At 36.7% G+C, this 23431-nt stretch overlaps 1 protein-coding gene across 4 annotated transcripts in view; it reads left to right on the forward strand.

The window, feature by feature from the left end:
- The window catches only part of GALNT1 (polypeptide N-acetylgalactosaminyltransferase 1), an 81317-nt gene extending 58189 nt beyond the window's left edge, over positions 1 to 23128 (forward strand). For all 4 annotated transcript variants that reach the window (XM_027451792.3, XM_038174758.2, XM_038174759.2 and 1 more), the window contains 8 exons: positions 5031 to 5238; positions 6825 to 6995; positions 8455 to 8572; positions 9511 to 9691; positions 17335 to 17474; positions 18589 to 18687; positions 19420 to 19554; positions 21755 to 23128. In XM_027451792.3, the coding sequence (XP_027307593.1) occupies positions 5031 to 5238; positions 6825 to 6995; positions 8455 to 8572; positions 9511 to 9691; positions 17335 to 17474; positions 18589 to 18687; positions 19420 to 19554; positions 21755 to 21901 (1199 nt within the window). In that variant the 3' untranslated portion in view covers positions 21902 to 23128. The remainder of the gene's footprint in view (positions 1 to 5030; positions 5239 to 6824; positions 6996 to 8454; positions 8573 to 9510; positions 9692 to 17334; positions 17475 to 18588; positions 18688 to 19419; positions 19555 to 21754) is intronic.
- Positions 23129 to 23431: the final 303 nt, after the last annotated feature.

The raw sequence follows: 23431 nt of genomic DNA on the forward strand, positions 1-23431 counted from the left end.
TGTGTTAACATATGGGAACGAGAGGGTATTATGTCTTTCTAAAGTATTTCTGTATTTATATGCTAAAGTCATTGTTTTCAAATAGATTTCCATGTTGAAAGCTGGTAGGCCCTAGAAAAATCTTGGCAGCCACCAGTTATAGGCTGTTACCTGTATCAGCAATAATTCCCCTGCCTTCGTTGGAGAACTTAGAGGTGTTTTGCACCCAGTATGCTGACATCTCAGCTTGATGCTTCTGATTCCGATACTGCAAAATCCATGTTCTGCTTATTATGTTAATTGCAACTTTATAAAAAGATGGGTGACTGTCTGAACACATGTCCAAATGATATGTGTATGAAAAGAGGCACTGGATTGCAGGTCATATGGTATAAGTAGCATTATGGTGCACGGATTGCAATAGTTAATGAGGGTTTTAGTGCATGTTTAGCTGAAGAACTTAATAAATTAGGCAGAATTTATGGGCTGGAGTTTGGCACTTCTTACCTGATATACTTTCTACTATGAGTTTTTTCTTCAGGTTGCATGTATTTAAGTATGTACGATGCCTTAGCATATTGACTGACCTATTCCAGGCCACGTAGCTCTAGAGTCGAACTGGTTGTGGAGCTGAGCAAAGAAAGATCATACCAGTTAACTGAGCTGTGACCAACCTGTTTACCTAAGGAGCTCATGCGCTCAGGTTGTGTTTGCACTTGTATTAGCACATGTTCCTTTCTTCTCACTCACACTCACTCTTGGTCTCTCACCTGATACCAACTTTAACCTCTTTAGCCAATATCAGTGCCATTTGGAAAAAGGAGCAGGGGCCTGAAAAGCAATTGCAATCTGGTGGAAGGAGAGGAATGCCCATGCAAAGGGCAAGGTACCCCATGAATGTGTTCCGGATGAGATGAGAGTTGTGATTAGCTTTTTTTAGAAAGGTCAAATTTCCACTGTTTTCATTTGCGGGAAATTTGCAACCATGCCCTTCAATTTCTTGTAGTTAATCAAGCCTTATGTAAAAGTTCTAGATTTCTTCGCTTCTAATACATGTGAAACTGCTCACCTCTCTTAGTTGTTCCTGGGGAACAATCCTATTTTTAACACAGATGCAGATATTTGGATTCTGAGTACCCACATCAGGTTATTGCAAAGGTGTAGATTTCCTTAATAAAATAGAGGTTGCACATTTGTTTTGATTGGTGAGCTTTTGTGTACAGATTTTTATTTTTATTTTTTTGCTAGGAAAACAAAGCTTATTGCAAATCTGCTCTGTTTCATTTTTCTAGAGTCCTTGGCAGTTGATTCAGATCACCGCTAATGATTAATTGTGACAGGTCAGCTTTCAATGTGATCTAGAAATAGAATAAGCTAATATTCAAATAACGTAGGGAAATATTTCTAATGTTTTGAATCTTTAATTTCTTTTTAAAAATAAAATCAAATGGTTTTATCATAGGACTAGTTATGTCTTCATTATGAAGTAGAATTATAGTCCACTTAAAAATATGTGTGGCTTTTTAAAGATATATTTTCTGTTTCTGGATTGTTTGAGGTAGGTAATAAAATTAAGGTAGCTGCATTCTAAACTGAACGACATAACATTTCAGATTTTCTTCTTTCTGGTATTATTGAATGCATTCCTATATTTAGTTTTGAAGGCTGTGATCACTCAGGCATCTTTTACTTGTAGTTATTTTCATCAGTTACTTGAAAGCTGTTTTTTTATGCTTTGTTTTCCAAAAACTTATGTTTCCAGTAAACGTGCTTTTACATTAAACAGAACTGAAGGGTGTGATGCCTGAAAATATGAAGGCTTTAGCATATGCTACTTAAGTATTCTGTTTGTGTTGAATTAAAACAGCAGACTTTTTTTTTTTTGCAGAAAAATAAAATGTTCAGCCTGAGTAGTGTATTTTGAATTCCAGCATCAGAGTGGATTTAATTGGAATAAAGTAAGCATTCAGTCTGCCTGAAGCACACTTTGTACCTGCCAGTGTCATGCTCTTAGAAGAGTGAATTTACATAATATCACACACTTATTTACACTGCAAAGAAAAGCTTTGGAGAAACAAGGCATGACTCTAACATTTCTTCTCTAGTTACTGATCAGAATTGCATGTTTTGTTTTCAAATGTTAATCTGTTAGCTACTTCACAAAAGAAGGTTAAAGGAAGAAATCAGAATTAGTCAGGACTTCAAACTAGGTCAAGCATCGAATGGCCAAGTGTGGTAGGCAGATCACTTCAGGACAGAATATACCCAGAGAAGTTAGTTATACAGATGCACGTCAAAACAATATATGTAAAACTAAATTTCTGAAAGTAATGTCTTCCCAAACAATTCACATTTCTTATATATGTGTATGCATGGTTATATATGGTAAATCTGTATTTTATTGCAGCTTAATAAAGATGCTTTGAAACTTAATGTTTCATTTCTAATAATGCAAGTGCGACTCAGGAATAGAATTGTCCAGTTATTTTTCAACTTACACGCTTACTTGACTTTTACTGGTTGTATTTGAAAGTTTATGAGAGGAATAACCAGCAGAAAGAGTTAAATGAAAGCTATTTCTCTGAAAATATATGAATTGTTATGGAAGTAGAAGGCTTTTTTCTTTTTCTTTTTTTTTTTTTAAGTTTCATCAGAATTATCAGAATTTTGCTCTCTGAAGTGCATGAGGCAATGCTAAAAACTTACTTAGACACTCAGCTGGCACTGAAAGGCCACTGTCGAACATCTGACACTGTCATGCATAAAACTTTTCATTTAAGCATTTAACATAGGATTTGGTATAAATATAGCCAGTTGCTTTGCATGGAAAATAGGTAATCTCTAAAGCTTAATTCTGGCATTTCTAGTAGGCCAAACTGTTACATGCATTAAAAGACTTTAAATGCTTCTTTGATAAGCAAAAAAAAAGAAAACAAAAACAAGTCTTCCCTTAAAAGAAACTTACCAGTTTAAATGAGTAATCTTATTAACAGAACTGCTTTGAACAAGGTGCTAGTTCATAATCTTTCTATGGACATGGGTAAAAATTGGGCATGGACTGTTCTTAAACCTATTTCCACCACAGTTAGTACGCTTCACACATTTTCCTGATTGCTTTTGAAAGAAAATTTTCTGAGAAGTACTTGAAAGGATTAATAAAAGCATTAAATACTTCTGCTCTACAGAAAAAAATGTAGGCAGGACTGAAGACTTTTATATGCATTGTGTTGAGCATGACTTCCAGTGGTGTAATTAAAACATTTTTTTTTTTCATGCTCGTTCTTGATTGACAGCAGTTGTATTGCTGAAATCTCTCTCTTCCTCCTGGCAGAATGTTACCATTGTTCCGTTAATGTAACTGTGTTCAAGGACCAATGTCACAGCTCATACTCATTCATCTTCAAGCCGAGACTGTTTTAAAATATGCAGTACTACACCTGAGGTGTGCAGAGGAACATGTAGATCTCTGTGACTTGGTGAGGTTAGCACAGAGAGAAAAGCTTCACCTTTGTATTCAGTGCAATCACGGAGGCCATACACATTAAGCTACAAACGTTACCATGATGCTAGTTCTTTTAAATTGGGGACTTTGGAAAGCTGTGTAATAAGCAGGTGAGGCTATATTTGCTGCAGACTCAGTCAACCAAATGAACTCTGCTAAACCCCAGAAGGCCTGCAAAATTTTCAGGCAAGAAAATTGGTTTGTACTACTACCATTTGTTTGCGACTGTGCTAATATGCACAACAAAAATTAACTCGTTTTGAGTTTCTCTGGAAACAAACATTTAAGATCTATCAAACTGTTAGGCTCTTTCAGCACAGTTCAGCTTCCAAGATGTGTCACAACTTATTTCTGTGGGTTTTACTGACAGCCCAAGAATGCAAAGTTAAAAATGAGGGGGGAATTAGCTTGTTCAACCAGAGCAATAGTAAGGAATGGTAATCACCCTCAGGTCAGCTCTGCCTCTTGAGATTTACAAGACAGCCACTAAGAGTTCATGCCATGCTTCTTTCCCTCTGGTGTCATACATTTTCTTGCATGAGGGACTTATTCTTAGATTAAATCCTACTATAGGCTGTGCGCTGTTGTACAACTCTTGTGTGCTTTGAGCGTATCGTGTAATACATTCAGTAGCTGTGTTTATAAGAGTATTTATTTTGCCTTTATGATTACTGATTTCAAATCTGTACTATGTTATTACACAAGCTTATGTGACAAGCTTATACAAACATACACAATATCAATTGCGTCAATTGGATTCACTCTCAATTGTTCTTTGTTTAGTGTTACTTATCTTTTTTTTTGTGATGGACAAAGGCTGTACTAAGTGGTTGGAAATTTTGTTAATTGTCACCTGTTTGTACTGCAACTAATTATGAGTATAGGCATTTGGTAGTCATTAGTTATGGCTATTGTATTTTGATTAACTTGATCATCAAATAAGCAGGTTTGTTTGTGATACAGGTGTAATTTTACATAAAGCTGATTATGTCTATTTTTGGTTTTGGGTGTTATAGTGATAACTTAATAAGAAAGATTTTAGCCAGACAAATGTAGAGAAATCAGAATTGAAAAATGGATTTGGTCAGGTTTTAAACTCTGCTTGCAAAGAAATTATCTGTAAGTTACATTACTGTAGGAGTTAATTCATTCTGTTCAGCTAGTCAGCTCATTATCATTACTTTCATGGTAGATAATTATATGCCCAAGAATGTTTATGCATAGGTTTTTGAAAGTAAGAGTCATATCTACTCCATAATAAAATCTTGTCTTATCTCATCAAGTTTCTATGTAAGCATCCTACACTCTTCATTTTTGTTTCCCTAATGAAGAAATGTAGAGGAGAAGGAAGAACTTCTCCTCTAGCAAGAGAAACACAGAGGTGTAAAAGGGCATAGTATGAAATGAAGAATAAGCAGTAGAGGAAACTAGCTGAGAAAAGAGGAAAGAGGTAGAAAAGCGAGGAATTATCTTTTAATTCAAGTCTCACCAAACACAAAAGCTGTATTTTGTAACTGAGAGTTTCCACGCATTTGATCCTTCTTTGCAGACTTTTTGAAAAGACCACTGGAGAGTTATGTGAAAAAATTAAAAGTTCCTGTTCATGTGATTCGAATGGAACAGCGTTCTGGATTGATCAGAGCCAGATTAAAGGGGGCTGCTGCTTCTAAAGGCCAGGTCATCACCTTCTTAGATGCTCATTGTGAATGTACGGTAGGCTGGCTTGAACCGCTGCTGGCAAGGATCAAAGCTGACAGGTAATTATCTATTGGTCCGTGTTCGTCTTATTTAAGGTTATTGAGAAGTTTCTAAGTATTACGATGTAGCCTACAAGGAAGGTATCTACTTTCTGAAGGGATAGATAAGTCCCATACTTCTCATTGGTGTAAGGATAAAAGGCTAAGTCAGTACAGTTTTTAAAAAGTAAATAATTTAAAATTAAACCTATATTAGAATGCACAAGAGAGCTGAGTAAGAATGGGGTTAAGAGTGGAGGAATTAGAGCTCTTCTGCCTGATCTCCTTCATGAAATTGGGAAGATATCCTTAAGAAATAAATGGAGCCCTTATCTCAAAAATAAATAAGGTAAACAGGAACGGTCAAATTTTACTGTTTTCAGGTTTTCCATGTGATTTCTTTATTTTGTAATATATTCGTGCTGTGGATTACTTGTCAGTGGGTGTATTTCTATGATATGACTTTGGTCCTCAAGGTTGTGTTTTCCAAAGTTAGAAAAAGAGTAGTTACTGGACTCACACTGACGTACACTGCACTAACATAGCTTTGTATTTCTAAAGTCTATACTCACAACACGTCCATGTTAGCATGATGGAAACTGTATTCAGAGTTTTGAGGAAAAAAAAAAGAGAATTGTTTTGCTTTATAAAACATTCGTATATCTGAGCAGTAATTCTGTAGTTGCAGACTAGTCTGTTAATAAGCAGTATATTAAACAGGCTGGCTGCTAAGCACAGTGTTACAGATCTGTTTTGTTCTTGGGGCTATAGGTGAAAATCACTTACATGCTAATGTCATGAAATACAACATCATGACAAAGCTGCAGCTAATGAATCTGTACAGAACTGTGCAAAGACACAATGGTAACCTTTAAGTTGTTATCATCAGTAGAAATTTTTGTCAGACACTGTAAATTATTGTTACAATTTCTGCAAATAACCCAACAAAATAAAACCTTTGAATTTAGTTTTAATCCTTGAATCTTTACTGAGCTTTCCGTGAGAGGAAGCCTGCTTGAGGACAGTTATTTAAGTGTCTTTAAGATGATTAGAATTATTATCTCTGAGTATATGCCTTAATGATGTCAGGACAGTGAACAAGGAAACCTCTTCCTTGCTGCAGCAGCTATACTTTGTTAGTGATGGCCATTGTCTCTTAGTCCTGATGGCATGTTGGAGTACTTCCCCTGGGCTAATGTCAGCCTCTTAATTTCAAAATGTTACTTCAAATATTTACTTTGAGCACTTAAATAGAAAATAAAACCTCTTCTCTTTTACATTCAATTGCTATGTGACATTGAGATATGCTATGATCACATTTTCCATCTGCAGGAGGATGATTATTTATTACTGATAATAGTTCAAATACTGTTTTTAAAAAAAAAAGTAGTAGTGCCAAAATTGGGTCAGAAAAAGACATTTTATTATTTCTAATTAGCAAGATAGAGCTTGATATCTTTTGTGGTAACAGTCTGAGTGCATGTTGAGTAAGGTTGTTAAAAGATAGCATTTGAAATTTTAAACTCTGTACTTGTTAAAAATGGAAAATAACATTTTTTTTTTCCTAACACTTGAATTAATAAGATTTGGTTCTTTCCTCTTTCTAGGAGAACAGTAGTGTGTCCCATCATCGACGTAATTAGCGATGACACCTTTGAATACATGGCAGGTTCTGATATGACCTATGGTGGGTTCAACTGGAAGTTGAATTTTCGCTGGTATCCAGTTCCTCAGAGAGAGATGGATCGACGGAAAGGAGATCGAACCCTTCCTGTTAGGTAATGATTAAATTGGGTGAAATGTTCACCTGGTGTTTACACGTCTTTTCTAGGTTACTCTTGTCTATAAGTAATTAATGAATTGCGTTGTAGCATTATTTTGGTCTGTATGAAGAAATAGCATGAAGATTATTTTACATGGATTAGTTGCTGGTAACTTCCGGAAACAGGGAAGGAAGCTAGCAGTATGTCACTGTGGAAATATTTCTGTGTGTTATGCTAGTTACCAGCTAGCTGCTAGCTCTTTGCTAGTTTTTATATGATGCACAGATTTTTACTGAAGCATGCCTCATTTTTATTTTTTGTTCTAAGAAAGTAAACACTATTTTGAATATGAGTCATTTTTTTTGCGTGTGTGTATATATATATTTCTGTGTGCATACATAAACTTAATGTCTTCAAAATGCATGGATGGGAGGCAAATTTATTTTAGCATGTCATGTAGATGTTATAATGAATATAATGAGAAACGCAGGTAAGTTGTCTGTAATATGTACTCTTTAACAATCCCAAATGTACATTTTTCTGGCCTTACCTTTCTGAAAAGAAAGATACTAACGAAAAAGGTGAGGATGTGGTTCAGTATTATTGTTTATTTGTTTTTCCATTATGGAGATTGAAATTGAGGGGTTAAGAAGTTAAGCACATTCTCAGGGTGGTGCTTAAAGGAGTATTATTTTCCAGTATCCATTTTAGGGAAAAAACACACAGGTTTTTAGTTAAAGACTGTTACCACTCTAGCTTATATATTACATTTTTCCAGGAAAAGCTTAAAGTGTTTCAGAAAAATGGTTGGTCATTAAAAAAAGAAAAAAAGTTGGAAAAACAGTTTGTAGACATGAAATACAAAATTGTATCAACAGATGAATTTGTAGTTCGCTGTTTGTTTGTTTTTTTTAAGTGAATTTGGGAGGTGTTGCTGTGAGAAACTAGGTGTTGCTAGTTAGGAGAAACTAGCAGTCTTACTTTACTTCCTACCAATAAGGAAGTTGTAAAGAAAATCTGGTTGTAACTCCGATTGTACAATTTTCTTGTGTTAAGCAATAATAGTGAAAGCAAGCAGGCCACTTCACGGCCTTTTGTAATTTTTCAAGAGTAGTTGACAGAAGTACAAATTTCCTGTAAGAAACTTTTCCCTTTTATGAGAGTTACCATCATTGGAGGCAGAAGTCTCCTTTTCCAGGAACGGTAGCAGCTTACTGGGGCTGTTTTTCTATACAGAGTCAAACCTAAGTGAGAAAACAAGAACAACTGTCACTAGCTGTTCCTCCTCTGGAAAATTTTGAGCTAGCAAATGCATCAATGGTAACTGAATTTGGACAGAAACCTACTGAGAAGGAACAAATTACCTACTGGAGAAATAAAAAGCCATTTTGTCAGTGTAAGCATGAAATGTATTTAATTATGTCTTCATAGTGACTGATGCTTATTTTTTATTTTTTTTTTGTCTTTCTTTCAGGACACCAACAATGGCAGGAGGTCTTTTTTCAATAGACAGAGATTACTTTCAGGAAATTGGAACATATGATGCTGGAATGGATATTTGGGGTGGAGAAAACTTAGAAATTTCTTTCAGGGTAGGTAAAAATTCATCTCTGTTCATTGTTTTATGACTGTCAGGGAATCTTGAGTTCTGCAAAATACAGATATGATGCCTGCAACATGGTTCTTTCGTTTTGCTGTTAGTGGTATGCTTCTGTCAAGTTCCTCCAGTGGAGATGGGCAAAAACTGTACCCATCAGTGAGGAAAAGTGTATGATGAGCAGTTGAAAGGCTTATGACAGAAATGGAATCAGAGTGTTCATCCTGAATAAATACATGTGCTTTTTTTTTCAAGAAGGAATTCACTTAGAAAATCCACTTGGCAAGCATAAGTTAAGAATAATATTGTCAGTGATGTTTAGCACATCAGTGCAGCAGCTTTGTTATTCTCTTCTTGTTGTGCTCTACCTTAGTGATTTCATGTTTTCGTTTGGATGTGGACCTAACCGCTGTTGTTTCACTTTCATTGCTACCAAATAGAAACTGTTTTTTGCTTGTCATCTCAGAGTATACAGATGGGCGCTTCTGTAAAAGTTTCTGAATCTGACATTTCTGAATGTGAGGTCCAAAATAAAACTGAAAATACTTTCCAAGTAAAATTTTTCAGAATGTATCTTCTTTTTACATGGAGACTCTATTTTATTGTAGACAGTGTGGACAAATTACTACCTGTTGCTTCCCTGTGATTCATGTGAGCCTTTTCCTTCCTTTGCTGTCAGCTTGCCCAGTTCTCTAAAGTAATTCCATGCTGTGAGGCCTGATAAACTATTTCTTATGCTATCCTACTCACACTTGTGAACATTCTTACCTGTGGAGCAGGAAACAGACTTATTTTTCCTCTTCCATGCAGTATGTATATGTTTTAGACGTTACCTAATATTTCTCCAATTTGAACAAAAGCAAATAATTACAATTTTAAATATCTATCTTTTATCCATTTGCAGCTATGCAGTAACTGTTCTTTCACTTTCAGATTTGGCAGTGTGGTGGCACTTTGGAAATTGTAACTTGTTCACATGTTGGGCATGTGTTCAGAAAAGCAACACCGTACACTTTTCCAGGAGGTACGGGGCAAATAATCAACAAAAATAACAGACGGCTTGCAGAAGTTTGGATGGATGAATTCAAAAACTTTTTTTATATCATTTCCCCAGGTGAGAAAACCCTTGGTTATGAGAAATAATCTATTAAGAATTTAAGAGAATTACTACTGGGAAAGAACATGAGTATTATGAGCATTTAGATAAAAATGTTATCGCTTTGAAGTTTGTAAGACAAAGCTCATGTAAGATGTACAAAAAGGAAGACCTTAATTAAAAAATAATTTTGTTAGCCTAACCAGAGATGTGCCCTGAAGTCTTTGAAGTCTTTTTTTTTTTTTATTTTTTAAATATGAACATAACTTATGAATGAGCTTCCTGTGCAAGGGAATTAAAGCTCAGTAGAACGTCAAGAGTTCAATTGTGGCGCTGAAAGCTAGCCATCCGAATGCATCTCATAATGTGCTGGTGTTTGGCCTCTGGCTTCTGTGTTGTAGGCATTCGAGGCTGAATCGATCAGAAATGATTTAAGTGAATTGCTGTAGCAGGAGTGGCAAAACTTAACGTCATTTGCTTGGTAGCATTTGCGCTTCGCTATCCAGAGCGTAGGATAGTTGCCAATATATTTGACTGTGGTGTTATTTATGATGTTTCTGGAAAATGGATGTTAACAAAACATGAAAATGGAATATATGAAAGCAGATTTCCCATAAACTCAAACTTTGTGCAAAGAAGGTTTTAGTAAAGGAAAGGAAGCCTGGGAAATACTGAATTATTACCTTCCTCTACACGTTATATTTTGTTGTTTAAAAAGCCAGCAAACGAGAGACAAACTTTGGGGAGCAGCAGACACCCATAACTACCTGAGATATGTAGAGACTTTCCACTTCAAACACTATGCAGTAGTTTTATATGCTGAATCTGCTTTTCCAAATAAGTACTTTTAAAAACTAGTATTCCCTTATGACTTGCTTATTAAACCTGCATAAATGTTGAAATTTAAAACCTATAATACCATGTAGCATGAGTCTGAACAATGTCAAATTTAGATTACAGGTTTTGAGAATACTCATGAGAACAAATGACCATGCTTCTCTATACTGTTTTTTTTCTTAAGAGAACACGTTACTTAAGACATGTAAGATTTTTTTTTTAAATAATAAAAAAAATAATCTTGGTACTACTCAAAGCCTTTGAGGTGAAATCAAAAGCTTAATAGCTAATGGTTACCGCCCTGTGTTTTTATTAATGAAGCATTATGAGTTCAAACATCACGTGTATAAATATATCATTGAGGTAAGTTGTATATAAGTAGCTGCAATTATTTTTGGCTAAGATTGCCTTTATAGATCCATGTCAAGCTAGATTTTTGGATGTACTAAGCAGCTAGGAACACCTGACTATAAAAATAAGCTCTTGAAAACAAACCTGAATTACTCAACACGGTGGTAAGGCTGTGTTACTTTATATATATATAACCTTTGTAGTGCTCCCATTTCATGTGGTAACCATAAGCTACAAAAGGAAGTTAGTGTTTTCGTTTTGTAGAATTACTGTTTTGATAGGGCTTGCTTTCATGGGTTTGCAGCATTGTGGAATATAAATGCATCCTCCTGTTGGAGAAAAGGAGCGTAAGAATTTAACTTAGAAAATCAGTAAAAGTTGAAATGGGGAAAGTAACTTAAGCAATTAGCTGTAATTGCACTGTACATTCTCTTCCCTTTTGAAAGATGCACATCTACATAGGTTGCTGTATGCTAATAGCCTGGACATTCGTGGATATGGATGTTTTCTTGCCAAGAGCTCTAAGCTGCTCTTAGAGCATCTGCACCTGCCAACTGGCGCTCAGTCTCATCTGTGTACCCATATCCATACTGATGCTGTGCTAAAGTTTGATGCTAGAATTTCCAAGTGTTTTAAGAACCATAGGATCATACAGAACCTGAATAAGTTGGGTTATTCTGAAACTGGCTGGTTGCTGGGAGCTGTGAAAAAAAATGGTTAGTACTGTGGCTCTCTTTTAGCTATAGTATTTGTTTGAGAATGAACTTATACTCGGTGCTGCTCATTCTTTCTTCCAAATCCATGTGAACCATTAGAGCCAGTAGGTATTATCTAGAATGAATTATTATTTGGGGAAGTCCCCAGATCCCTGACTGTTATCATTCTGGTATCTCCAGGCTTACGAGGTGTGCAAACTGCTGATTTTTACCTGTTGACAGCAAATATCATTGTAACTTTTCAGTACGTCTTTCTGAGCCAGCTCAGTGAGTCTCTGCTGCATTGACTCACTTAGCCATGTTGTGGTTTTCCAAGCCATCCTTCTAATGTAAAAATTAAATGTTTAGCTCTTGCAGGATGATGGTGTAGCGACCCTCTGGCAGACTACAGCATGTGAAACTCTTTACTAGTGCAGTGTGTACTTTCAGTATTACTGTGACAGTGTCACAACTTCTTGCAAAGAGCAAGGTGAGAGTTTTTAAGCTGATGCTGGTTTGCAAGCCTGGGTGCAGATGAGAAAGGAAAACAGGCAATCCTCCGTGCATCCATGTTTTTTCTCCTTACTTGACATGGATGAGGAAATTGGATTTTGAAGGAGCTAATATACTGACAGGCGCCATTGAGCCAAGCTAACAAGAAATGTTTTTCCTCCTTTATATCCTTTCTCTTCTGCTCCCCTAAGATAGTGAACTACAGAGGGATTGGTCCGGGAAAGCAAACCTAAGATTCTCAGGTAGCTTTTCCCACCTCATATAATCTGAATTGTCTGAAAAAAATGGCTTACTGTTTGACTGATAAGAACTCAAGAGACTTTTTACTATCGATGTAATGTAGTTAAATGGAAAGCCGCGCTCTTGAAAAGTAAGCCTGTAATCCTTTTTTCCTCTAATAAGTACAACCTAGTAGGAATTATTTGTCTCTTTTAAGCTTTCATGCGTTTTAGAAGCCGTCGTTCTGCTTAGAAATAGATAGGTACAGCAGGAAGCTGGGCAGGGCAATTTTTGCAGCAGGTTGTGCTCAGCCAAAATCAAACCGATCTCATTGCACACAACAGCTGTTCTCCACGATGGTAATGGCACTAGCTGTCGTCTTTCTGCATTACTCTACAGTTTTCCTCACAGTTGTGTGTTTCAGCAGGGTGCTGTTTCCCAGACCATTTCCTGCTGGAATCCGGCACAGGCAGGTGAATAGCCTGGCTCCTGTTAGCTTGTTCTGCAGGCTTTGCCGCTGCTTTATGATTTTTAGTGTAGCTCTTTCCTCTCCTTCTGCAGTCTAAAATACTGCGACGGGATTGTCTGAGGTGAGATGGTGTCAATCGAAGAGTCTGCTGCAAGGAGAGCACCCTGCCCGTCATGCCAGGGGCTGGGGTCCTCCCCTCACTTGTTGATTGTCCATTTATCAAGTCAAAGCAGCTGAGATAAACTCCTGGGGATGTTTTATTCTCTGGGCTGGCCTTCTACTGGTTAAGCGAGCACCTGTGTCAGCACAGGAAGCGCAGCAGGAATCTGAAGCTGAGCAAGGGAAACTGCCCCTTTCCGCAGCAGCAGCTGCAGAGCATGAGGTCGGCTTACCACAGCTCCCTCCCCCGCACCTTCCTATAACTACTAATTAATGGTAAACTGACCCTAGCGGCGTTTTCTACTATCTCCCATCTAAATGTGAAGCAAAGATGCTTTAAACGCTGTGGTTTCCTCGTGCTGCACGTGAGTCTGGGTTGCAGCTCCTTCGTGCAGCCTCCTGTTCCGGGGCCAGCCTGCATGGCCCTCATTCAGCTGCCTCTCCTATCCCAGCTGGTACGCTCCAGGCATCCCAAAAAGCAGCTCTAATGAGCTTGGGTAGAGCCTCGTCTAGTGTGTATGGAAATTAATTATATTGTTGATCAAAAGTTTTACCCAGAATGTATCTTTGATTGCACTGGAGCTGAACTGAAGAGGTAGAAGGCCTGAAAAGACAGACAGCACTGTAGTGTTATCTAAGCAAAAACCACCGAGACAGACAGAGGTGTGTTATCCTGAGAACTGGATCAGTAAGCCTAGGTTCTTAGCACCGCAGGTGCCCGTCTCTAGCCAAGCATGGTAAGTCTGGGATAACGTTTCTATTTCTGGGTGGTGGGGAGGACAGAGAAGGCACTGAGTAGTTGATCTTGGTAGTTGATCTTGCGATGTAGCAAAACCTATCCTCAAAATATATATGGAGAGATTCCAGACAGTCTTGTTTCAGCTAGCACTCCCTGTAAGCATTAACTGGAGATATGAATACATAACTGCTTGAATTTATTTTAATGATTATTACTTACCGAGTGTCATAATACTGAATAAAAACAAGTTCTATGATTTTTTTTTAACAGAAGACCAGTTTTGGATGAAACAGCTTTCATGCAGCGCTTTTGAAAAATGATTGAGTGGCTTATAATCATGATGAAAACATCATGCTTCTCCTTTTTCAAAGCAGTTTAGCATAAATATATTGCCACACTGAACTTGGCAAGCAAGTCTTCAGCTCTTTGGAAATTTCGAGGACAGTAAAACTGTTGCAACATGGCCACTGGGAAGCCTAATAAATAATAATTTAATAATTAAACCCCTGAAGGAGTATTCTACTGATAGACATTATTTGCATGCGAAAGCAGTGGGCTATTTGTACTGTAATAGCAAAAAGAGTGGAGAATTTAGTAATTTTGAAATGGTTCCTTCCCAGTCTAATAGAACTATCTCTCAAAAATAGAGGAATAATTTTTTCAGAAAATAGTGATAGCATTGAATAGCTTCTAAACATTTCTTCTGATGCTGAGTAGCCAAATTGCAGAAATGGCTGCTTGGGTGAGAAGTATGCATTTGTCAAATTAAAGAATTGGATTACTTTCGAGTAAAAGTGTAAGTATAACTGAGAGATCTGATTGATTAGTAGTATGTAATGGTCTTTCCTGTTAAGCATAGCCTGGTACTACATGCCAGATTTCTTTAAGAACAGTGACATTACCAGCAAGTGCTGAGATGAATCTTAGATGAATCTTAAATTTGTACAAAAGATTGGTGATGGTGTGCTGGGTTTATTTGATATGAGTTTGCATTATCAGGATTTTGAGTACTTTTTTTTTTTTTCTTTTTAACAAATGCACTTAAAAAATGCATGCAATTGTCACACAGCAAACAGCAAGCCATGTGACAAGAAGAATCATCAGGAAGATGCAGGTGTTTAATGTAATTAAAATAGGGTTTGTATTTTTTGCTGTTTTTGTTTTGGGGAGGAAAAAAATGTGGATGAGTATGGACAACAGTAGCCAGTGCTGTTAAAACTGTTTCTGATTTTCATGAACAAAACCCAAGTATTAAAACAAATAACTGGTGGACATGATTGTCCTCATTGTACACCTACCTGTGCAATCTGGCATAATAGCTACCTGGGAGGAAGACCTGATCTAATTTATTTATTTATTTATTTTATCTGAACCTTTAAAACCAAGTATAAAAACACTGGAAGACATACCTAAGACTTCAGTGCCTACATCATTTTTTACTACTGTGTGCAGAAAATGTTTCAGATATGTCTTTAAATGTTTGTATGTTTTCTATTTTGCAGTTTTCCTAGTTTGCTTCTATTTCTACCCCAAACTGTTACCTATTAGTAACCGTGCCTGCATGGTGTAGTGCAAAAGTATAGGGATACTCAAGCTATTTTTGAGTAATATAGCAGAAGCAGTGAAGAGATTGACTTGCTTACCTGGAAAACAGAGTAACTTAGCCTTGTTAAAGAATACCACTAAGTCAAACTGTACTCTTTCTGCTCTCCAGTCCAGCTGCAAAGCTGATGCTAACTCTAATCTGTGTGCCAGTATATGGTTTGGAGCAGACATGACTTCAGAGGGGTTTTGTTTTTTCAGGTCTGTCACGCTCAGAATGGTTATGTGGATATAATGTACACCTTTTATTTCAGTGTAATGGAGTGAAAATCAGCTGGCACGTTTCTTGTACATGGTGACATTTAAAACTACTTTAAGGAATAACACATTTGTACACCATTAAGTGTCACTTGGTATTTAATTCTGTATGGTTGAGACTTCAATTCTTATGCCATTCAGTAAAATGGCAAAACCTATTTCTTCTTTTTCTGAAAGTCAGTGTAGCAAATTCTGTTGATGAATGAGTTTTGAATGCCATAAGGTTGTTGCAAGGATGGCATGATAACTTTTATCCATCAGCTTCATTTTCATGACTCTGTGCTTCAGCTCTGGTTGGCTCAGCAAGGCAGCCTGTCTTCTCTTCATCATTTCTTGAGAGAGCATTCTTTTTGATGTACATAAATCTTTGCTCTGGTGAAGAAAAGGTAGTGGTTTTGCTTTTTTTTTTGTTGTTGTTGTATATTTATTTTTATTCACGTTATTGAGAATGTTACCAAAACAGAAAAGCTTTCATTTGCTTTTATTCACTTCCTAGTATAGTTCTCCAGAATAGCTTTTCAAAAGTCAAAAAAGTTTAAAGAAATATAGAAAAATACTAGTCGGATTTGTTTTTGTTCTAGAATATTGAAATTACAAATGATTTTATTGATATTTACAAACAGCTGAAGTAATGCAGTCATCTGTCTTAATTGAGTAGAAATACACCATCTACTGGCAGTTCTACTTAATAACACAGGATACCAACTTCAAAATATCTCAAACTCAATTTCAAAAGGTGAACAATTTTAGAAGTAACTTACCATCCTCTAAGTGCAGGGATTTCTGAAAAATGCATGTAACTGCAGGTCTTTAGCTGTAGTGGCCAGCTGAACTATCTGTGAAGGGAATTTAAATTGAGTGGTTTTTGGGTTTTGTGTATGTGTGCGTGTGGTAATGTATTTCTTTGGCCTATGGGATTTGAAGTATAGTATGGATAGTAAAATGTGATGCCTGAAAACTGGAAATTATCCTACCTTTAATTAATGTTATTGGAATATTAATGAGTGCTTAATTCTAGTGAATTAAAAATACCTACTGGTCGTGCATATCTTTCACATCCCATTTCCAGATGGGATTTGAACCATTTAATGTTCGGAAGAAATTAAAACCACCATAAAGGGGTGGGAAGATCCAGGAAGAATATAGCACTTCAATAAATAAGGAACAAAAGAGAATAAAAAGGCAGGCAAAATACCACAAAAAATGTAACTGGCCTAATGGTGAACACAGTTCCTGCAACTGCTGCCGTTATATTGAACAAACACTGAATTATTAAATGCTTAGTTCCCTGTGTGATGGCTGCATTTTGTCTGTTTCTTTATGCAGTTAGATGGATGATGAAAGGTTCAGCAGGTGGTATCTGGCTTAGAGAAATAAATTAAAATGCAGTTTTTACTCCACAGAAGGAGATTGCTGTGTTATGCTGCATAGTGCATATACACTCCAGTTGGCACTGGGGATAGAATGGGGTTAGTGAATGTAACAGTTTCAGCCTTTTTCTCCAACTTAGTAAGCAATTGCATTCATATTCTTCCACAAGCCATAGCTCAGAAGTTGTCATGTATACTATAGATGGCCTGATTCAACCTTTTGTATAGTTATCAGGAGAAAATGTCAGGGGTACTGATCAACTTGTCCACGGTGAGTATAAAAAGCATAATGCTAGACTTATTTAAAAAAAATAATAATAATAAAAAGGTTTTTTGTGTGTAGGGATGATTGCAAGCAACGTATTATACAGATCACCTTTGTATTAAATGGAATTATATACAAATCCTCTGCTAACAATTAAATAAAACTTTTTATTCTTTATCTCTAGGAGTTACTAAAGTTGATTATGGGGACATATCATCACGACTTGGACTGAGACGCAAGCTCCAGTGCAAGCCTTTTTCCTGGTACCTGGAGAACGTTTATCCTGATTCCCAAATTCCACGCCATTACTTTTCTCTGGGGGAGGTAAGATTTTACCCTACATATTTGTCTACTGTTTGTAAAAGTATGTTGCACAGCAAGTTGTTTGTATTCTGAATGGAATAGTATAAACAAGTTAACCTCCAGCAAAGTTCAAGTAACTTGCACATATATTCCCATCATCTGTAAAATGATACATCTGGCTTCTCAGACAGAAGACCAACATTTGTTATACAATACTGTAATTGAAAGGTTTTCCCTTCTTTATTACAGTGCTAAATTTCACATAAAAGGCCTTTAGAAGCAGTCCTTCAGAAATTCATAGTTATGGATAACTTTGTGCATAAATTTCTCTACATATAGTTTTGCTTAACAAAACTAGACCAGATCAAGCAAGGACTTTGTTTTAAAAAAACAAATCAAACATTACTCTGAACTTTACCCCCAGAATCTTCTTCAGTGACCAGCAAATTCCAGTGATCCCTAAGCTTTGCTGGACATTTCTGTCTTCCTTTTATTTTCAGTGACTGTAGAGGTAGCACACATGATGCTGTCCTTAATAAGCAGGCCTTACTCCCTGCTACAAGTCATGCTGAGCCAAATATCTCACCTCTTGTAGGGTGATTTTATACTGTGTTTGTTTGTAAAAGAAAAACATTTTTAACGAAACAGGGCAGGTGTTCAGGCTGCTGCATGGATATCAGCAGACCGATATTCATGCTGTTTACTGTGTAGTAATATGGGGATTAAGGCTGTAACTCAAGAAGTGAGGAAATTGAACCCAATCTCCCCTGACTTCAAAGGGAATTAAACCTACTGTGCCTAGGAGAGTGTTTTGAAACTGCTGGTAGTTTGGGGCTGGAGACAGAGTTGTGTCCATTCTGTTGTAGCTGAGTCTTTGCGGAACTAGGGTCCGCAATATGGGAAGATCCCCAAATGAAAGCAAAGAAACATCTTTAACCTAGTAGCTTGAACAGTTGCCTGGGAATTTGAGCCTCAGATAGTGTGTTTTTCATTGTAGTACCGTTCATGCATTTTACAATTCATTCAAATAAGCCCTGCATGTATAAAAGAGAATTGTTGCCAGTGTGGTTTGATATGGGCCTAGTTCTTTTCTAACAATAACAGCTTTTTGTGATGTGCTCTTTTTCAATCCAAGATAAGAAACGTGGAGACAAACCAATGTCTGGATAACATGGCAAGAAAAGAAAATGAGAAAGTTGGAATCTTTAACTGTCATGGAATGGGTGGAAATCAGGTGACTTTTCTTAATGATGTTAATGAATTGAGTTACTTGGAATGCTACTCATCAGGACATCTTTTCAGTTCTTCCAGTAGTGATCATTACATTTTACTTGAACAGTAAAGTTTAGGGAAACCTTATTGAAGAAGAAGCCCGTAAAAGGGAGTGCATGAGTTGGTTTCTCATTCGTAAGTTTTGAGGACTGATTGCAACGTGTTTCAGGTAAACTACAAAGTCAAAAATGAAATGAGGAGAGAAGACTGTGGTGAGCCACACTTTACCTCCTGTAGATTCTCTGGAACCATCTCCTGTTTAGACCTGCTGGTTCGCATTGTTAGTTAAACAAAAACAAAACAACATGCCTCCTCCTGAGATGTTGTTTTTAATGCGCATGACTGTATGCCAATTCTGGCTTTGTTTACATGTGTTTTTTCATTTTGTTAATTCTTGATTAACTCTTCCAGTATACAAAGTTTACCTGTGTTGAGGATCATATTGTTCCTGTCTGCAGTTTGAAAACATCACTTTTGTTTGAAGAACTTGGGTAGTGTTTGTACCCCTAAACTATAAAAAAGTTCAGTGGCTATTAATGAAGTAATGTGTGCAAATATTCCCCTTAACTCTCACTCCTCACTTCTTTCCCCCTGCCTCCTGACACTACTACCCCCTACACTGTCCCATTCCTAGGAATTCTTTGGTTGAATGCTTTTTTTTTTTCTCAATTTCTCTCATTCTTTCTCTGTCTAGGTTTTCTCATATACTGCCAACAAAGAAATTCGAACAGATGATTTGTGTTTAGATGTCTCCAAACTTAATGGCCCAGTAACAATGCTCAAGTGCCATCATCTAAAAGGAAATCAGCTTTGGGAATATGACCCAGTGGTAAGTCTTCTAATAACTTGTGACATTAAAATAAGATGTTTGTGTTTTTATGCGAGCCTACACAGCAACAAAATCCTTCGTGGGACCACTATTTGGCAGTTGAATAAGCAAGGAAATAAGTCAGGATTATGTTCCCTCTGTCATTAATTCATGGTCACTTGATGGGCATCTGCATCGATTTAATTACCTAGTAACTTTTTGGGGAGCCCTAAAAAAAAAAAAAAAGAATATTTTCAGTGCACTTCCAGATCCTCGGAAGGACTGTCTGCTAGTGCAATATTCTGTTAAGGTGCGACTGGCACAAGATCCTTAGCAAGCACTATCTCTTATTGGTCCTGTAGATACCTGGAATAATTTTCTTTCTTCAATTCCAGCATCTGATGTCTTGTGTCTCAAAAGATTAAAAAGAAATACTGTTGTAACTAAAAACTCAGCATCCTAAAATCATAAGAAAAGTTTTACTTTTCTAATCTGGGTATGTTTAAGTTAGAGATGCTTCAAAGAGCTTTATTTTCATCATCTTTTCCATAACATTCAAACTGATTTTGAAATGTTGCACTCCAGATCTAGAAATCATTGGCCATTGATCAATGGTTTGATCTGCAAGCTCTTTACAGTATTGTGATTGGGTAGAAATGTTAATGGAAATGCTTAAATTTGAGTCTTAGAAACCATTCGTTCTTTTTTGATGTGGTCAGTTTAACTGACTTAAGTAAATATGATGAGTAGTATTACTCACTATATGCAGTGATCTACGCATACCAAGAGTAAGTGTTTTTTATTGTTTGTTTTTTGAAGGAGAAGATGGTATCTCGATAAAAAATCACTAGCATTTCCCAGGAGTTCCAGGTCAGGGTGTGGGGTTTTTTGTTTGGTTGGTTTGTTTGTTTTCCCTCTCCGTGTCTCAAGAGGGGAATGCTTTTTAACACTTATCTATTAGATTATAGATTAGATTTAGATCCAAACAAAACTAGCAGGGCTTGTCAGATTCTGCAGAGAATACAGAAGTATGTATCCTTCAGCTGAAGGAACCAAGTAGTCTCTCTTGCAAAGATTGCTGCAGCCCATAAAAGAAACTTCTCCTGTGCCTAACCCTAGCCATAAATGTGACTGTATGCGTTTTCTCTCTTTGTACCTAGGCTTTCCGCTGATAAAATAATCTTCAGAACTTTACTGAAAGCTAGCTAATGATGCACAAAAATAAGTTAGAGAATACTTAACAAGAACACATGCCCATGTAGTTGGGTGATTTGTCTATATTTTTTTCTTCTGCCTCTGTTCAGGAGGTGTTTATACTACAGAGGAAAAAAAAAAAACAAAAAACAAGTTGTGTTTTAGTCATTTGTCTGCTTAAATGTGTTCCAGGTCCCATCATTCTCCAGCTGCTGCATGAGTGCAGCACACTGAACTGCTCTTTTTTTAAACTTCTTGCTGCTTGTGCACGTAGGGGCATGTTTTATCATTTTTTGTCAGTGCAGTGTCCTGGCTGTGCTACTGAGAAAAAGAAGCAGTACCAATACTAATGCCAGCCAGTGCCATACACATGCTGATTAACTAATGAGTATACAGAGTACAGTGGCAGGAGATGCAACTTCCAGAATACCTCCTCTTTCCCATAAGAACAGCACTGAGGTAGATGGGGTCTTGTATGGAAGGTTGCATAAGGAAGATCAGGAGATACTGGAAAAGATATGTATCCATATATATATGCATTTTGTACATACATGTACACTTGTACACATACATGTTTTTAAAAGGAACATTGTTCTAAAAGAACATAATTTTAGGTTAGTTTTGTCCCTGACTAAGGAAAAAAAGGTTCAACATGAGTTGAATTCATTCTGATCTCTTGAAAACTACTTTTGTAACTAGTAATCAAAGTTGTACATCTTAACAGACTTTAATTGCAAACTCCTTGAAAATCCCCAGCAGTGCAGTCCTATTTGTGGAATAGTGGATATTGCTTAAGAAAGTATGTCATTTAAAAGGTTCAGGCCATTCTGTTTTTTTTGTGAAGCTTAGTGTGTTTAGTACCCACAGTACAGAACAACATATTTACATACTCTTTAGAATGGGGATCTGGAGCTGATAACCAAGGGGGTCTTGTCTAGTTCCCATTTGCTTACAGAGGAATTATAACAGCTATTAATAAAAGGTTATCTTCTGCCTGAAACTCATTTCTTTTTATTTTGCCTTCCAGAAATTAACCCTGTTGCATGTGAACAGTAACCAGTGCCTGGACAAAGCCACCGAAGAGGACAGCCAGGTACCCAGCATCAGAGACTGCAACGGCAGCCGCTCCCAGCAGTGGCTACTTCGCAATGTCACCCTTCCAGAAATATTCTGAGAGGTTCTGAAGAAAAGAAAGGATTGACTGGGCTACCTCGGCTAATATTTTGGCTACACTGTTAAAGTAGCAACAGAAGGAAACTTCTCTGCAGAATCCACAGTTCATCAGCTGTTAGAACTCCTGCAGCTTTTCAGTAGCTGTGAAGCAGCCTTCCTGTATAAGGATGTGAAACTACCACACATACTAGTGAAACTGCGCCCACTGATGTTTACAGGATTGAACGAGTTTCTTCCAGCAAATAATTCAGAGAACATTGGGACAGTGGAAACATAATCAATGAAATACTCTTTCTGAAGAGCTGCATATCATTGTAGTTTGCTTGCACATCAGTAAGCTCTGCTGAAAGTGCTGTTGAGATGAAGAAAGTTCCAAGACTGTTTTTTTTTTTTTCCTGGTTAGTAGTGGTAACCAGGCTACTAAATATAGATCCACAAATAAACAGAGAGCTGGAAAACGGATTCAATAACATGAAATAAGAATTATGTGGTTTAAAAAGGAAAAAGTAAACAGGGTTTAATGGAAACTAAATCAGAACTACGAGAAGTACAATTTGTTATAGTGAAGTATCAAATTTATATGTAGATTTTATACCTCAGTGGGGGAAAAATAACCAAGTCAAAACACAATTGTTTCTCTTTTTCAATTGTGTGATAGTCCATAAATACTATTTTTTTTTCCTGGTGGGTCTAAAATTATTTTGGGTGCAAATAAAATGAGCGTAAGAATAAACTTAGCTCTTGAATGTCAGATCAACGTTTTTTTATTTTAATTTCTTGGCTGTTGGAATTGTATCTTTTTATTACTGTCTGAAAACTGGAGGTTAACATGCTGTCTAACTCTTTTTGTCCAGACCTGACATTTCAGTTTATACCTGGGTCAGTCAGCTTATGGACTTTCATGGCCAAACAAAAGATTTAAGTACATTTTGAAATTCCTAAGTTAACTTGACAGAATATGCTTAGCACCCAGAACTCATACTACTGTACTATGGTTTTGTTTTCATAGCAATAAATCTTTTGTTCCTTGTTTGATTTCAGTCATCAGAAAGCCAGAAGAAAAGATAGGATGATCTGGGTAGCAGGAGATTGGCAAAACTGAAGGTTTTCTGGAATCCTTTTTCACTCCATATTCAGATGTGCTTCATTGTCAAGTGCATATTTAGATTAGACTCTGAATTGTAATGTTGATCTGCTGCTTTTTTCTAATAAAACCTAAAGAAAGATAGCTAAATTGGCATGTTTTTTAAAGTTAACATAGCCAAAAGCAATATGACTGTGTCATTACATTGGTCTGCATTTTTTTAAGCTGGATTGTTTTGTTTTGTTAAGAAAAATCTGTGTGGGCTGATGTTGAAAATGAGCTACTGAATGCTCAGAGTATATGCTGAATTTTCTTTTGGAAAGAAAAATGAGATTTACTTAATGGAGAGGATATTTTTATGATAAATGTCATTGTTTGGCCAACTGTCCTGTAAAGCAAATTAAATCTAGACTCCTGCAAAAGTTGTGTGGAATTATGTTTGACTGT

This window comes from Anas platyrhynchos, chromosome 2 (genome assembly GCF_047663525.1).
Source record: "Anas platyrhynchos isolate ZD024472 breed Pekin duck chromosome 2, IASCAAS_PekinDuck_T2T, whole genome shotgun sequence".
Taxonomy (NCBI): domain Eukaryota; kingdom Metazoa; phylum Chordata; class Aves; order Anseriformes; family Anatidae; genus Anas; species Anas platyrhynchos.